Source organism: Anser brachyrhynchus, assembly GCF_964034855.1.
Source record: "Anser brachyrhynchus genome assembly, chromosome: 3".
Lineage (NCBI taxonomy): Eukaryota > Metazoa > Chordata > Aves > Anseriformes > Anatidae > Anser > Anser brachyrhynchus.
In genome coordinates this window covers 47,727,356-47,745,842 of record NC_137696.1, presented here as the reverse complement: position 1 = coordinate 47,745,842, position 18,487 = coordinate 47,727,356, and the positions used below count along the sequence as shown (strand labels likewise).

General features: G+C 38.8%; 1 protein-coding gene across 1 annotated transcript in view; it reads right to left on the bottom strand.

Moving 5' to 3' along the window:
* Nucleotides 1-2,117: 2,117 nt before the first annotated feature.
* Nucleotides 2,118-18,487, bottom strand: part of EGLN1 (egl-9 family hypoxia inducible factor 1) — a 34,201-nt gene continuing 17,831 nt past the window's right edge. Inside the window, exons 2-5 of the mRNA XM_080586431.1 lie at nucleotides 10,203-10,322; nucleotides 8,367-8,503; nucleotides 6,822-6,889; nucleotides 2,118-4,834 (exon numbers count right to left, since the gene is read on the bottom strand). Coding sequence (XP_080442557.1) covers nucleotides 4,770-4,834; nucleotides 6,822-6,889; nucleotides 8,367-8,503; nucleotides 10,203-10,322 — 390 coding nt within the window. The 3' untranslated portion in view covers nucleotides 2,118-4,769. The remainder of the gene's footprint in view (nucleotides 4,835-6,821; nucleotides 6,890-8,366; nucleotides 8,504-10,202; nucleotides 10,323-18,487) is intronic.

Sequence of the window (18,487 nt, the reverse complement as noted above, 5' to 3'; positions counted from 1 at the left end):
TTGGGGCTTATAAGCTAAACTACCTGGTCACTTTTTCCAGCATTTATTGCCATGTTGTACACAAGATAGTTATAATAATCTTTCCCAAAGAATGCATGAACTATAACCAGTACAAATATAACATTTGTGCTTGGTTATATTCCCTATTCCTCTCACCCACTCCACGTGCCTTTTATTTTGGGCTCAGGCATCATTCTCTTCCTGTCCTACTTTACTATTTCTATTAAACTCTTCCTTCCTCCCTGTCACGCTAAGGACTTCAGTTTATCCCCAGTGGGTTGGTGATTTACATCTCATGTGCTCCTTCCACTTTTTTACTTCCACTTCTATGCGGGGGGGGAGCTATGGGCTTTTTTTTTTCTTTCTTGTCTTTTTTTAGGAAATGGATAAATGTGCTTACACTCAGTCATCTTCAAAGCTATGGGGAAAAGCTCAATGGAACGGAGTAAGTGGTTGCAAAAGTCAACAGAGCAAGTTCTCTGGAACTGGTTTTGTCTGGTAGGGCAGAGGACCTCGAACCCACTTCTCTCAGCTGCTGTCCGCTCCCACCTGGCAGGGTCAGGCAACTCTGATGCAGCAGGCACCTCGCAGAGCTCCTTCAGCAGTGTAATAGCTCAAACAAGCTTCAGTGCATTTGCAGCAATCGTTCACATTTACTTCACATTCCCCCAAAAAAGGCTAAATTGTTATTTTATATGAAAGCCGATTGTCAGAGCCCCAAGGTTTCTGCAGATCCATACCCACCTCCCAAAAATGCAGATGAGATCCAAATCCAAGCAAGTCCCATGAATGTCTTCAAAGTCTTTGCTGCTGAGTACTCATAAATTCCCACTACGCATTTGCAAGTCCATGCAGCTATCTGCAAGCCTACAGGCAAAGTACATGCGCTAGACTTCCGGATTTTTCAGATTGAGTTTGCTTTTGTCATTTAGCAATCTCCCCTCTTCTTCAAAGGATTCAGCAGGCACAAAAGCGGTACTTTCCAGGCTGATTATACTTATCAGCATGACTTAGAGATGTGGTCTTTCCACTCCTGACCTTAGAGTGGCCAGCACAGCCAGATGTTTTACATAAGATACTTGCCTCCCGTGCTCGGGCTGTCAGCTAGCTTCCTGTCAGATTTGCAAGTGGTTTTCTTTAGAGCAACAGCCAAAAGACTTACTTCATCGTTCCCTGGTGCGGCGTTCGACTTTGCAATGCAAACTGATCCCCCTGCATACTGTGCGCAACGATGTGATAATTAAAAATCGCGTCTGCACAAGATGGTTGTGAGTGCTATTAGACTTGTAACTTGTTCAACAGAAAAGAAAGACGGGGAAGAGAGTATTTCAAGAGAACCTAAGCTATATGTCACTGAAGCATGGAAAAGCCTCAATCCACACTGGACCAGCTGAGTGCTGCTGCACTTAGGTGTGAGCCTAGCACGCTGACAAAAGCCACCACCTTAGAGCAGAGCTGAGCCCAGCAGGTATCGATAGGTGTGCCAGAAGGTGCACTACGGCTGGCAGACTCAGCCAGAGATCCAGGCAACTCTTCCTGGGCCTGCAAGGACAAACAAGGGCACGTAGGAGTGCTTCACAGGAGCTGGAGCAACGGCTCCACTCAGATGCTTCCTTGATTACTGGATAGCCCTTTAAGACTCAATTGAAAACTGTAGGAAAATGGTGTGGCATCTTGTATAGGCTGCCTTCTGTCGACCCTACTGCTCTCCGGCCATCTTCAGAGGGCTCACTATTCCCTAGGAGCCACGTAAAACTGAAGAGCTCCCATTAAACCTTACTAAAGCCTATCTGAAGGGGGCTTTCATTTCCTACCTCTTGCACATATCAGAAAGTGGTGAAAACCAAGAGCTGTCTCTGTGTAGGTCATTACTCCAACCGGTCAAAACCTGATGCTGTTTTTGATGGAGAAAGTCCAACACATGAAAACTGATCACCACACCCACGTAATTAGGACAGTTCAAAAAGAAACAGGCCCTCCTCTAGATTAAAACCAGCTCTGATTTAAAGCACAAAAATCCATATGCCCCTTTACCAGGGGCATTTATAAATTAGTTACTATGGAGTAGTTTTTAAAAGTCACATAGATCACAAATAACCACATTGTTTTCAAGAACCTTTATACATCATCTTTTTTTAATTAGATTAGCTTTACAAGCAACTTGAGAGCTCTTTCATAATGAACACTGCTTTTCAAATTACACAACTTTATAGGCAACCTGTAAATGAATCCTGAATTTCTTTGCCTGCTATAGATAAAGGTCTCATATTTTACAGCTGGCTAACATCATGAATAAAAATAGCATTATGAAGCTTTATCTTTAACCAGGACTAGACACATACAGATCATAAGACAGTTTAAAAAATATTTTTAAAACAAGGACCTGCTTGGTGATGCTCAAGACTGAATATTCAACCGACATGAAATGAACAGTTTCTAAAGGACATTGAAGAAATGGCTGACCTGATTTGTTGACCCTATTGCAATGACTTACATGGAGTGAAAAGTTAAGCACTTTTTAAACCTGTCTGGCAAGCACAAACCTACAGTGTGATTAGAATTTGATACGTTGTGTAACTGCAAAAGTTTGAATTACAGAGGGACTGAAAAGAGTTTAAAGGCTTATGCTGTACATTTCTAAATCAAAACCAACCAAACCTCCATTAAAGTAGTATTAAAGAAGATGAAGTAGAAGAGGTGGCTTTTTTGCTTGTCTCATTGATAGCCTAAATGCACGGCAGACAAGACAGTAATGAAGATTTGCACTCCTTGGCCAGGTTGGCAGAGGCACTTACAGTAAAGGAATCCTGTCTTTTTTTTTTCCTTTTTTCTTTTTTTTTTCTCTCTCTGGGAAGAAATGAGGAAAGAGGAAGAGTACTGTAAAGGGCAAGAACTTATTAAAGAAAAGGAAAAGCAAAATCAAAACAAAACTGGGATTTCTGTTGGTTCTCCTAAATGATATACCAATACTGAATTTTTCCCCTTTCTGTCAGTTTGTTATTAAACAATTAGCTTTTTCATGTTTTACATGAACAATAGTAATCTTTTTAATAAAAAATTACTGAGCTTTCCATAGAAAAGGTCTCTAATTGAATACAAACTATACAGATGCTAAAATTGTCACAAGTTGTAATATATACAGAAATATTTCTGTACACTCACATTGTTTTGGCTAAGTAAGGAAATAAGGGACAGATAGAAAACTGCAGTGGGTAAGTTGATGAACCCCCAAACTCCTGTAAATATGAATGCTGTCTTTTATAGGTTTGCTTTTGTTTTCTGAAGCTTTTAAAGCTCAGGAAAAAGAAGAAAAAAAACAGTGTCCAAAACATCTATTTCTTAAAATTAAGAGTATCAAAGTTTCTCACGTCATTTTTATTCTGTGATGTCCCCTTCTCCTTCAAAAAAATGAAAACAATGTAAAAGAAAGTAAAGGTTTTCTTACTAAATATATATCTCAGTATTGATCAAAGGCCAGCGCCTTTTTGGGGAAATCCTTCAGCACAGTGAAAATCTAAAGGTGTATTGCACAAGGAGCCTACAGTGATGCACTTCAGCTTCAGTGTGCCGACCATTTCCTTGATACTATATAATAGATCAAGGTGTCAACTTAAAGACTGCATGGGACACCAACATTTGGAAAGGAAATTTTGTAAAAAGTGAATTTTAGATATTCTATTAACTTATATACAAAGGAAAAGGGGATGGCAAGTATTCTTTAGAAAAGGGAGAAAGCTCAAAGTTTTCTGTCAAGTACATAAGGAGGTTCTGGGTACCTCTGATAGCCTAGGAAAGCCCTTGTATGTTCTTGTAACTTGATGGTATTTACCAGGTCCCCAAAGCCAATGACAGCAACCGATAGTGTCAAGTTCACTTAGTGCCAGTCACTTAAAAACAAAACAAAACCAAAAAACCCCAACCCAACAACAACAAAACAAAACCAAAAAAACAGAGACTGAAACTTCCCCTCCGTGGATTCAACATACAAAACCACAAACTGAATGTTACTAATAGCAAGATACTGATTTGCTTCTGTTAATAAGGTTCAAGAGAACATAGTCAAAAAACAATACAGCAGCAATTTTTAAAAGTTAAGATTAGTGTGAGATATGATATAAAACAATCAGGTTTTTAGCTGGTAATTAAAGTGCTCCTTTTCTGACTTAAGCTGTAAAGAAAATTAAAGTGATTATCAGTTACTGGCAACCCTTATATTAAATTAGGTCTTTCATGGCAGAGGAGAACAGTATGAACAGTTTTACAAAAATAGATTCATGTTATTTTGGAGAATACTGTAATTTTTTTTCCCCCATTTTTCTTTTTTTTCTTTTTTTTTTTTTTTTTTTTAAGACTCAATTTTGATAAACTGTACCTGGTCATACAAAAATTACCCAAAATTCAAACTTTTACCATATAAAAAAAGGGAGAGATGAATTGGATTCAGCTGGATGACAGGTCTGGCAAAATATAAGGATGAACAAATTCTATGTAGGGCACTTGTTTATGTCCAGATGCATATGCTGTTTCATACTGATTGCTTATCTTCTTCACATAAGCAGTCACAGGCCTGGAGTCACAATCACATAGTACAATGCTTCAGCAGTCAAAAAATCTTCTATTTGATGCAACATTGAAACACTGTTTGCTTCTTTATTAAAATGTTGGTTTGTTGTTGATTTTCCTTTATCTTGTTATTCACATTCAAAAGTTAATAGATAGCATCAAGATTTATCAGGGAAAATAGCAAGGGGAGTTGCTAAATCATAGGCTTATAAAACGTCTTTCCCAACCGAGTCAGAAGGTTTATTAAGTTCAACCCTCACACCTTTTTCACCTGCAGAAACATGAAAAGGAAATCAGTATTACTTTTCAGCATTTATCAAAGTATAGTTTACAGAATTGCTACACCACTTTCCAGATTAGTTCTACAAAATTATCTTCCAGGATTATCTAGCACACATGATCTATCATTTTTGCACATATGCTCTGTATGCTCAATGAGCTGTGGTTATTCATCACCTCTGAAAATAGGCAATTATTTGGCTGCCCAAATAGAAAATGGAATACTTCACATCATATGTGCAGCTTGAAATTCACCATCTCAACGAAGGTGAACTTTAAGAACAGCTGTGTGAGAATCTGAGGATTTGGTCTATTGTTCTTGATCACCATATCCATAGTTTCTGGGTATTTATCCTTTTAAAGAAACTCTGAGGGATTTTTAAATCGCAATGTTGCATTTGACTTGCTCCTAAAGAAAAAATACACCTCTTCTGTCCATTTTTTCCTAACAATTAACCTTAATAACTTTAGGTACACACAAAAAAGTTCAGCTATCAAAACATTAACAGACAATATTCCATATCCATGAAAATTCACATGTATTATGCATGGCTTTGGTAAGACTGACACTAAGCCAAAAAATTAATAGCTTTCAATTTTTTATTTTATAACTTTATACTTTCCTATCAGTACAAAATAAAAAGATTCTTGTACAATTCTTGCTATGGACACAGAATAAAGAATGCAATTTTAATTGCCAATGAAACCAAAATCACAACAATGTGATTAACAGGAATAAGTTATAGAGCAAACCAGTACCAAAACTTAAATTTCTTCCTTCCTTCCTGAAGTGCCTGCAGTGCAGGGGGACACTGGAGAGGGAGGGCAGCAGCAGATACAAGCTCACCTGAGCCATTTCTGTGCATTTCTCCAACAGTAGCAGCTGAAGCTACGTGGAGATGACCAGAACGGCTCCGGCTGTGCTCCAGCTGGCTCAGAAAGCTGCAGGGTCACACGCGGGTGACACGAAGCCTGACTTACAAACGCCAACACACTTCCCGCGGGGCCAGGCAGGCGTCACCTGGCATTCTCGATGGCCTGCAAAGTGCCACTGCCACCCCAAACGCACGCAGGCCTCGGGGCCAGAGACTCGCTAACAAAGCGCTTCAGGCACCAAAAAGACACGAACAGGAATCTGATTTGGAAGCGACTGGCCTAACGTGTTCAAAATCATCATTTTCAGAACATCTGATGAAACCGTCGAGAAACTGGCCGTGTGTGTATGTGCACCTGCAGTTCACCTGATTGTGGTTTATTTTTAAACTATCGCAGCAAATGCAAAATCATGATGCATTTACAAGTATGACAGAAGTCCGAGACCATTTCTACTTATAATGCTAATTTGAACAGGAAAATTAGATCAACTTCCTCTTGAGGGAGAAGCCAGAAAAGGAAAACAGATGCTAGATATGTGGAATTGGAAATAGAGGAAGTCACTCCATTCTTTGATTCCAGACTTTAATTTTAGGCTTTTGTTTTTCCAGTACAGAAATTCTAGTCAAGTTAAGTTGCATTCACCTGTCAGATCACTGTATCCTACCAAAAGTATTTACACGGCTCTCAGTTCTGCAGTGCCTCACAAACTCTGGTGTATTTGTTGTGTTCCACACCTACTAGAGAGACACGAGTAAGGAGAAGCTGTATCCCCCATATGAAAAGCCTGACCAGCCTCAGGTCCCACAGGAAGTGTGTGCAGAACAAGGGGTTGACCTGGATTTCCCAAGTCACAGGCTAGCAGCTTAACCACTGGATCACCTTCCCTGTAAAGCCTATATGAGTTAAGTCTTGCTTTTTCCTCCTGCTTTTTTTGCATAAGGGAGATGAGGTTGGAGTGTTATTATTCCAGGGAAAAAAAAAGGGAAAAAAAAAAAAGAAAAAAAAGAAAAAAAAGAAAAAAAAGGAAAAAAAAAAGAAAAAAAAGGAAAAAAAAAAGAAAAAAAGGGAAAAAAAAAGAAGAGGAGATATTAATGAGAGATTACCTGTTAGATATTTTACTTTAGCTCGTGCTCTTTCATCTGCATCAAAATACCACACTGTTATTGCGTACCTAGGGAGAGGGATGAAAAAAGAACTCCTGAACTGTGAAGGAAAACAGACATACTACAGTGAAGCACTTGACATACAATTCAGACTAAATGAGACAAGATTTCTGCAGTTCAACAGATACAACAGATGAAAGCTTTCATAAAGCAAGCAATTTCTAATTTTTTTCCTGCTAGTAGGCATTGTCTGACCAGTCATTGAAAGAGTGACACTGATGCTTTAAGTGTACACCTTTTTTTTTCCCCCAAGTGAGTTGTTATTATGGTTCTTGCCCAGGAACTGTAATAGTCTCTGCCTTGTGACCTCATCTTTGACTTTACGCAACTATTGCTTTACCTCAGCTTTTATTTTACTTTGTCAAGTCCATCTCTGAGTCACACAAATCTTTTTTGGACGTTTGCCATAAGGGAAAGTTAACTACCCCCTTCTTACACAGTTCCTTTGGTTTTCCACGGCCCACAGAGGATTTAAATATGAAATGCCAGCTATTGAGAAAAGACTTTAAGGAGCTTTAGTAAATGGCATTTCACCCTCTGCCTCTGCCCAGAGCGTGGAAGGGGGAAGGGAGAGTGGGGCAGCCTTGGGAAAGGCTCTGAGTGCTGACTGCAGTTTCAAATTACTTCTTGCAAAGGTACTTGTGTTATCTCACAGCCCCAGTTAATGTTCAGTGCTCTGACCATCAAAACGTGTTGCAACATGTGCAACAGGAAGTTTGGATTAACGACTCCAATGATTTACCTATTAACACCATCTGGTAGCATTACTTAAAATGTCAGGCAGTGAATGAATTCACATTTAGCATCATCCTCTCCCCAAAAAAGGGACAAAAGAGGTTTCAAGTTCCATCCGTGACTCAGACTGGAACGAACTCTTGCAATACTCCAAAGAAAAAGAAGAGTTTTGTGTATCAATGGTTATTACCGCCCCACAGCCCTCTCCCAGTTCCCAAACTAAGTCACCTGTCGAGTAAAGAAAAGGGAGAGTGAACGTACCTATTTGCTAACAACTACCTCCTTCCCAATGAAAGCAAGCATAAAACTGAAGCTCCTGGTCAATCTTTAAAAAACACAGAACTGTGCTAATGACAGTGGGAAGGGACCACAGTATAAAGCCATTACACAGAAACAATGCAGACGATCAATACCTCTTGGCTGTGCACGGTGTCATCCAGCTCTGTGAATTACACGCTCAGAAATTTCTGAGGATTCAAGTACCTCCCCCTATCCACCTTGGCTAAGAGAATGTTCTCTCCAAAATGAGAGATCAGACATCGGTACCAACTCAGCAGCACAGCAGAAGTCTATCCAACCATTAGGAAAACAAAACCAAACCAAACCCTTTGCCATAGCGTAACTGGAATTTGGGATGGAAAAAACTAGGATCGGGTTCATAATTCACAGTTTAATACATTTCTTGTTAGGAATCCCTCACCTTTTGATAAAAGAAGCATCGTGCAATGTATCTGAGTCCATGAGCCCTACCTTGTAGCAAATGCTGGCTGTACTTCATGAGGGTTGCGGCGATCAGACCAGAAGAATAGCAGTCTATCAAATTTGGGTTCAATATCTGCGAATTGGGCTTTACCTTCTGGAAATATCCGGAGGATGCCTCCACTTACCTACAAATTAAGTATTTAAAAGCAGTGCATTAAATATAATGAAATATTATTTTCAAAGTACTGAGTATCATATTTAAAAATATTTCAGATGTATTGAGCTGAAATAAAAGTCTTTATCTTTATACATGCTACAGAAATAATGATCCTATGGCTTTCCTGTAAATGCACTCCATGTAGCAAGTTTTACATATTTTTCACCAAGTAATTCCAAAATACTTGCAAATATTAAACCTCCATTCATGTTTCAATAAAAGGCATGGTTTTAGATTGGTTGGATTTTAGTTGTATCACCTACTTGCAAAAAATAAATGAACAAAACTGAATGATATGATGCAGGTGGCTAAAAATATGCCCATACAGTACAGAAACATTGTATTTCACATCTGAGTATCACCCCTTCCCATTAACGGGATCAATTCATTTAACAGCAGCAGAAGCAATAGTTTGATGTCGTATTTCTATAATTAAGATGAGGAAAGACTAGGGAACTACAATTTAAAGCTAAAACCTGTATTACTCCAATTTAGATCCCTTACAGGCTTTGAAAAACAGTTGGAGCTACCTATACACACCTAGAAAGTATCACCAGATCAGACTGTTTTTAAGTCACGTTAACTTCTTCCTACTGACAGTATTGATGTTGTTAAATGCAAAAGAGGTTTTGCAGGAAATCACATACCTTTGTTCATAAACTAAATAACCAGCTAGTAAATTTTTAAAGTTATTGGGAAAATGCAATCTGTTTTAATTCTAGAGTTTGAAATGCATCCAATTGTTCCAGGAGAGAAACTGTAATCCATGCACGTTAAGATGTTCTGTCCAGCCAGTACACTTGTGAAGTGTACAGGGGAAGTACACGTCAAGATGCTGTCATAGCAAAGAAGGTTAACAACTTATTTCCTAATTGAAGGATGAAATTTGACATTTCCAAGAGCAGTCAAAAAGATTCAAGTGCACCCATTTCTCACTCAGCTTTCTGATCTGCAAGTTTTATGTGAGCATGTTCTTGGTCTCATTTTCTCATCCAGCTCTTGTAAGAAATGGATTGCACCCATAAGGAAAAAAAGAAAACCTCCTAGCTGCAACTTGTTATCTATATTTGGTGCCTCCGATTCACACAGAAACTGAATGCTCAAGTACTCTTCCACTTTTTATTTCCTAGGTATTATGACAGAAATATCACTTGTTTTATTTTTTTTCCCCATATACAATGAGAATGAACTTCTGTACAGCTGACTGCACAGCAGTCACAGAACAAACAAAGCTATCTTTGCATTACTCTCTCATGCTATCAACACACACAGTTAATTATATCCTTTCTCCAAACCTACCTAAACCACTGGATTGCAAGGATAATCCTTATTAAAAAGTTAGTCATCACATCTATGGAGAGTTTTAAACCGATGGCAGTAAATTCTTAGACCACTCTAACTGTTATAAATGCTCATCTATTCTACACCTTGCACCCACAGTAACATTAAGACTTAGGCTGATTTGAATTATACTGATACCTTGAAAATAAATGCCTCATCTATAAAGCACCTCACTAACTGCTCGATCAACAAGGCAAAGGACATCCACAAATAACAAAATGTAAGAACAGTACTAAGCACAGACGTTAGGAAGGACACGAACAAAAACCTACAGCAAAGATGCATTAGCAAGTACATGTAAAAAATTATAGAAAGAAGTTGCATACCTTGGCATCCCAGTCTTTATTAAGATAATATATACATGTAACACATCTTCCATCTCCGTTTGGGTTATCGACATGGCGCACATATCCTGTTCCATTGCCTGGATAACAAGCCACCATAGCCTAGAGTCAAGGAAGCAGAAGTGATAATTACTTTTTCTGTGTTGGGGGAAAAGTCTGTATTTTATCTGTATTGGCTCCTACATAATCCATACATAAGCAACACAAAATTTAGATAAAAATTCTTTTACCGCTATTTCTAATGAAGTTTTCTTTGTAGTTAAGAATAGCTTTTGAACACGAGCAGATGTCTACAACAAAGGCGTGAAACACATTGCGAGGAACACTGTTAAGGTATTGGAGGTGAGGTTGCTCCCATGTTGCTCAGACTTCCCTCCCTTGACTGAGATATAGGAGAGGAAAAACATCTTGTTTATAATTTAGTAGCACACACTTCTTCTTGTGATAGAGGTACTAGTTCTCCAGACTCAAGTTCACAGCTATCCTTTTCACGTTTTTTTCTTTTTCTTCTCTGTTTCCAATGTAAAGAGTTCCTCCCCAAAAAGTAGTGCCAAACTTTATCGTAGGAGACTTGTTAGACAACACAATTAGCCCATCTTAATCACTCCAAGTGCATTCTTTGGCTTGTCTTTTGTCCTGTACATAGGAGGTCTTTGAACCTTTGTTGGAACAAGTCTACATGTACAACAAAAACATATTTTTCAGTCAAGTGAGAAATTGAAAATAGACACTGAACAGTAATATCCAATAACCTTAGAACATCAAACTATTTTCAGTGCAGTAGTATATATAACTTCCTATGCCGCACTTATCCAAGGCGACTGAAAGACCCCTGGAAGGTGGTTTAGCTCGTTAGGACTTGGACGTGCGGATGTGCATGTGCAACAAACTGGCCGTCTTGCTCACTCACGGTCTGATTAGCTTGATTAGCTGCCACTTCATGAGCATGGCCGGTTGTGACCAGCACATCTGCACATCTTTATAAATTTCCTGGAAAAAGTAATCATTTCAGGCCTTTGTAGGAGATCAGAACAAAGTTTTCCAAGCCAAGTTATTTCATGTATTATTATTCATGTTATTTCACTGCCACAATACCCAAATGTCTACAGAGACAATGCAACTTCTGCAAAAAGTCATAACATGAATTTCAGAGAAACGCAAAAAAAAAGTGGCTTTCTACCAACAATCCAGTATATTACGAACCTCAACGAAGGTCTGCTGCCAAAAAAAAAAAAGTTTTAGCACAATCATTAGAGTACAAATTTAGCCTGGTTTCCTTAGAATTTGAAGTCAGACCCCCAGATGTTCAAAATTCAGCCACACTACTCTTATGTAAAATATCAAAAATAATTTTCCCATTAGAATGTTAACTGTGAAAATGTAACACACCAGATTAAAATAATTTTAAATAAACTGTTTCAGTGCATTTTTTGCTTCTTTATACTGATTTACTTTTTTTCCCTTTTTAAAAAATTGTAATAAAGTGAAGCTTTCCACAGTTTCCAATACTTGCAAGAAAATTCTTTGAGCAGGCTGAGAAATAAAGTACTTGTGTTTCAATCAGGAAAATATCTGTATATGATATGCAAGTAGAATGTATTTTGCTATAGCAGTAAACTTTTATAAACTTTATTTCCAGATACACTCTAGTAAGGGAAGAAACAATTTTTTACTAAATCTTTGTAGGATCTATGAGAACATGTTTTTTCTAAAGAACAGCGTAGTGGTTATAAATAACAGTTAAAAAAAAATAAGCCAAACTATTCACATGAAATGGAACTAACTACCCTGATTGGGCCTTGCACAAAAATTACTCAAAAGTATAAAATTGAAATGTACTTGTAATTTTGAGATTAGGCATTTCAGCTTCCAAGTCCCTTTACTGTAATCATAGCACAGTCATCATTACAGGTCTCCCATTATGTAAACATATTACATATATCAAATAATGTGACCTAATATTTGGCAAAGCTATTACTTATCAGTTTTGCAGGAAGATAAACCCACAAAAATCAAAACACTGAGTTAAAGATACCAAATAATGTAATAAGCGTTCTGTAATTTCCTTTCTTAGGGAGAAAAAGGGAAGAAAACAAAAGCGAAGCTGGCCTGGAAGAGGAAGATATTTGGTTTCCACTGTAAGCCAAACCTCTTGAAGAAAGGCCTATGTACCACAGAGCCCGTGCCGGGCTCCCATGGCACGTATGCAGTGCTGAACACAGATCCTGAGTTTTCCTGGATCCAAGCCTGTACCAGCATTCCTAATAACGTGAAAACTTAAATTTAAAAGTTCTGCTGTGAAGTATCATGAAAGTTAAACACTGTCATTCACTGCTCCTCAGCACCCATGTGAAACAGCTGCTAAATCTCCTTCAGAACGAGGAAAAGATTGAGGCCAAGCAGCCACAGCAACTTCAGCTTTCACTGAAATCATGAGCTGGACTCAGATATGAAAACGTCTCCAGGCATGTAAGCGACCTCAATATCTGTCCGCGCGTTAAAAGACCCTACAGTTACAAGTTTAGGAAGCACTGTTCCCAGCTCACCCTACTCGACACCATATTTTTTCCAAAGGGCACGATTGCCTGCCTTCTGTTTCTCAATAAAGTTAATTTTGCAGCTAGTTGAGCATAAATTTGCATCCTGTTTTTCTCATCTCCTTCCAAGGAAGGCACTGTTTTCTTCACTTAAGGGAAGTCCCCACCTGCATCCCCCAAAGCTGAGCTCTGCCCAGGAAAGCAAAAGAGGATCTTTTAACCTCAAACCTGCTGAAGGCAGAGGACTAGCAGCTCTTGTCAGAAAGTCTGGGGCAACATCAGCTGCTGCTATCAGCTTAACATCAAGATCAGCCACAGAGATCAGTGTTAAAAACGTTTCGTACCATTTGAGTCTAAAATACAGTCACTGGAAGGAAAAAAAAAAAAAAGCACTTGTTTTTGACTTTGGAGCCTGAAACTTCTGCTATCGTTAACTGCAAGAGAGGAGAAGCAGTGTTGCAGCGATAAGTTAACTATATGTGTTTGTTATAACAGTAACAATGACTCAGCCTTTAGCCAGAAATTGGAAAGCAAACAAATTTGCACATCAGCCAGCGCAGCACAATATACATGGCGTTGTTCTCCAGCTAGTGCGGCAACTGCCTTTCCCCAGCTGAACTGTGATAAGAGAAGCTACAAACTTAACAATTTGCAGGACGTGAGAAGCACATTGCTTTGTGAAACAATGCAAACTGAGCTCGTGTCAAACTGTCATGGACTGCAAGATTAGTCACGTTTCTGTTCTGTGGGAAAGGACAGAAAAGTTACCCATGTAAATAATGATATATTTTTTAAACCATTTTACAATACACATAAGCGTGCAAATATGTATGTCAGGCAGGGAGAAAATTTTGGTTTTGTGGCTTTTTTTTTTTAAACATTGTTAATGGCAGCCAAAAGAAACAGGCATCTGAGACCAGAATGTCCAAAATTCCTTAACATTTTAGACTATGAACAATACGGCTGTTAGCTCTCCGAAACAAAGCTACCTGTCTCATTCGTTCTCCCATAAAAATAATTAGCAAATTTAACTTAAGACATTACTTCCATTTTTATAATTGACAAGGTCTCCCCTTTTGTGCTTCTCAGGCATTACAGCTTTTAATCGTTCAGCAACCTTAACTTCTGCACAGAGTGTATTTAAGTCACACACAGGATTTGTCCACCCTCTGCAAAACACTTCCAGTGTTAACCTTCTTTAATCCAGCAGCAGCATTCCCTCTGCCCGAGCACTCATGCCTAGCACATGAGCGCTGTCCTAAGATACCCTCTGGAATTCATGAGTAATTGAAAAAGTATGAAAGCGCCCTAGCAGCTCTGCGATCAGCACAACTTGGGTCTGTCAAACGAAATTAATCACACACTTAAGCAGCTGCTGATCGCTCATTCACACACGTTCTGCTTCCAACTGTTCAGCTCTGGAAAATTAACTTTAGGCTTTTACCCCAAACAAGCAACACTAAGTTGTTACCAGAAGAATTAATTGAAACCACATTTTTTTTTTTTTGCAAAGCATCTTCATCCTTAGTGTGTCAACCCCTACTGTAATTAGGGATTAAATGAAGGTAACAGAGGGAATAACCCATAGTCCACAAAGTTTTTGTTCACTACATAAAGAGGCATCAGCTAAGACACCCAACCCTGGCAGGCACAGCACATCAATTCAGCAGAGTTGTGATGAAAAAAATGAAAGAAATGTGAAGTTGAGTTCAAGGGGAAGCAGTCTCAACCACCTTCACAGAGAAGAATGAGAGCCTAACCCATATATAAAGAAGGAAGAGTTGCAGGTAAACAGACTGAAGCTTTTTCTCTCTCCTCTCCCATTCCTCTCACAGCTGGATACTGACACGTTTAGATACTTGCTATTCCTTCCTTCTTTTAAGGAACAATATCAAATTCTTAGGAAAGGGAGGAAAATACCAGTTACGTGACAACATTAAATTCTTCCAGGAAAACAAACAAACAACAACAACAACAAAATAACCCACAATAAAATGGAGAGAGGATGTGTGTTATGTCACATTAATTTATTAATATAAAATAACTTTATTGTTTAGCTCAGATTAAAGAAAGCTGCATCAGTCAAGGAGATGTCACTTTTGCTGTTTGCTGGAGGAACTGCAAATCCCAGTGAGCAAAACAAGATGTCTAAATGCAAGACCGATGACTTCCTAGCAAAATTTATCAGACACTCTCACAAAGACTTCACTGGAAATCCTTGGCGTGGGTAATTTGACAGATTATTCGAAGAAAAAAAAATACACCACGGGAATGAAGAACCAAAGTAAAGAATAAAACATCTGACTTGTCTCTTTGTGGTCGATCTAATGCATCTCTAGTTCAAGCATTTATTTGTTCATCCTGGACAAACAGCAGTCCCAAAGAAAGACATTTCAGTTTGAGCACTTGTCAGTCTGAGATTTTTCACAAGGTGTACAAAATAACAACTGATTGAAAGAAAAAAGACTGCATTGGTACCACCTGGTGTGAGCACAGTCAAGATTACTGTTTCAGCATGCTAGTGTGGTACAAACTGGCTTGAATTCATAGCTCTTCTACTGCAGGTTCTTCAGAACCTGAGACGGAAGCTTTCAACAAAGACAATATCAACTGGAGAGAAACTCCTACCAGTTCTACCCAAAACAGAGGAAGTTGAAAGTGGCAAAATAAACTCTTTGGGTCACAGCTAATCCAGTATTTCAATACTGACTTTCATCCGAGTAAGACTTTATGCTGATATACTCCATGTATTGCAAGTACTCCTGGCAAGTAAGGCCAGGGCACCAGGTGTTTACAGAAGTCAGAACTGTGAAACCAGAAAAGCCGGAGAGAAATATCAACTTTGGCAAAGATTCCCTCAGTAAAGATCTACACCTTTTAATCACTGTCAACCGAAGAACCTAAAAGAAGAAAGCAATCTTACTTGTTACGGGTTTAAAAATTAAATAATGGCGGTTCACATATCCACAAGTGAGAATAGGAATCTCTAGATTTGAGTTAGAAACTAAGAAAAACACGAGATTCACCCACTGCAGCAGCTTTGAAGCCCTCACTGCCTAAACCACCAGCTATCTGGATCCTATTCTGGCAAGCACAGAGCAAGCTGCTCTTCTAGGAAAAACCAACTGAGGGTAAGGATGAGAAGCAGGGGTCACCCCAGGCCACAGGGACAGCTCTTGGGTGGCCGCAGAAGGTGGCGGCAGCAGCAGTTTTATCAGGAAAGCAGGCTTGGCAAAGCTGCCAGCCCTTCAGCTGGCACACTGTAGGCAAACTGAACGGAGAACAAAGTTGAAAAACAAACTCAGATAGGTGGGGAGAGAAGGAAAACAAGAGCTGAAATAGCTTCTTGCTCTATAAATAGAGTCAAGCACACAGCTATGTGGGAGGTTTATATTTTCCGTGAACTTCCAGGCAGTCCAGAAAGTAATGGCAGGCTGACCTGTCTCACCCTTCCCCAGGCCTCTTTCGGTGCAACGCCCATTGCAAGCTTTCTAGCTGCTCTGACAGAAGCATACTTGTAAGTAACTATGGCACAACAGCTAAATGATTTTACCACTTCACTTATTTCTCGCTTTCTAGTCATATTACAAAGACACATGAGGAATCATATGATTTCTCAGCTCAGAGAAAGCTTTGCCCAGTTAGCAGTATGTCTCTTTAGCAGCAGACTCCTCAGTTTCTCCTCAAGTTAACTCATTGCTTTACTCATTAAAATTGCCATCAGTTTTAAGTGACAATTATGGACTTAAAACATCCACTTCACCCATCCTAATAAACTGACACAAATCAGCAAGTAGAAATGTTCATGCTGCTTAACTGGCCATGTTCAACTCCCCCACACCTACTCTGAATTTACACCAAATGCCTTCAATGTAAGCAAGATGCTGCTTAGCAAATGAGCTCAGGCATCTTTTGGGGTACTTTCATGAAGGTCAGTGGTACCCCCTCTTCACCGTTCAATTCAAATCACATAAAGCTCATTTCCAAATATCATCCCTTTCATTCATGCATGTATATAGGCTCTAAGAAACTTTCATAGGCTCTTAAATTGATGAATAAATTTCCATATAAATTTGTATAGCTCAGCACTTTTTCCAAACGGCACTGGAAGAACTGACGTTGCTCAAGTCTGATATTCAGGAGTCGACTGTGAACACAGGATGAGCTCACACTTTAACGAATAAATCTAAAATAAATTTTTAAAAAAGCATACCTAGGAAAGAGAAGCTCCCTTAAAACAATCAAACAGGAGCCATTAACCTTGGGGAGATCTTGAAGGTTCTTGGAAGCTTTGACAGAGAGCACTTGGACGGAGCCCTGAGGAAACCAGGGCAATCAGAGAAACATATCTCCAAAGGCGAACCGATAAGCAACTGAAACCCACATTATAGACAGAAATAACAGGAAGACCTAAAATACGCTTCCTACCTCCCAGACAAGAATTGTAATGTTTTACAGCCGCCAACTAGTCTACTACTTAACTGAGATAACAGCACTGAAACATTAACAAGGTTCTCTCTGCCCTCGCACACCTGAGCTTGTAAAGTTACTAGTCTCAGATCTCCAAATGCAAAGAGAAGAGATCGCCAAGCCAGCTTACAAGCTTCAGGGGAAAAAATACAGATGGTATCTTCCTTAATAGTTAACGCACTGGCATTTTCCAGGCTGCTAGCCAAGTTAGGTAAGTCTTGCCTTTTCTCAAAATTATGCCAGTTTAACCAAAAGACATTGCTTTAAAACCAAGTCAGTGAAATGAGTGCAAATACCCTTGCAGTCCTTCAATCTGATTAAGATCTGGCTTCCATCAGCTTAATCTAACTCCGTATTAGAAAAATAAAACTGGTTTCAAATCTAATTAAGAAAGTCTACAAATAATTGTGCATTGACTTAAACAGGATTTAAAAAAAATAAAATAAAAATGTTTATCTAATGCAACTCTGAACATAAACAATGTCTTCAAGCTTCAAATGCCCGTGTCCCCTTAAAAAAAATTACATCTGAGTTGTTATTTACTGATGTGCTTCAAAACACTAGTAGTTTCCTTGATGTTCAACATACACATTCTGAGTTTTAATACTGGCCTACTACAAACTTAAAATTCAACAATCAACAGACACAGAAAAACTAATTGAAGCTTCCCAAAGAAGGTAGACGAAAATTGCTGTCACCAAGGGCAGAATGTTCTCTTTAAAATCCTAGGCTCAAACACAAAATTCTACTTTGCAGCTGAGAAAGGTGTTTAAAGCATACTCTGAATGGTAGTAGCCTAAATCTCTCTACAATATGGTTAAATAAATTGACCAACAGACTTCAGATTCAAACAGCTGGTGAAAAATGTAAAATGTGTTTCTTCAATTGGCTGGCCTCCATGGATAACTCCCCATTCACTCCAAGAGAAGCAGACTAGTGAGTCAGTGTTTTGGCGCTATGTAAAAATTTGACAGAGAAGTAAGTCAATCAACACAAATGTTAAGAGTCTGCTTTTAATTTAACATCATAATTGCTTTGAAAAGAATAATACCATCCAAAAAAAAAAAAAAAGACGAAACTTTTGAAACCACTTTTTTCCAAGAAGAGGCAGAGCGTTCTGCTCTTGCATGACTCCAGTCAACTTAATTCATCACTAACCATACAGAAGAAGTGCAGGAAAGCAGCATCTTTATGAACTGAAAATAATACAACACTAAAACCAATTATGATAGTGCACTAAAATAGTAAGAGGTTGTCTCA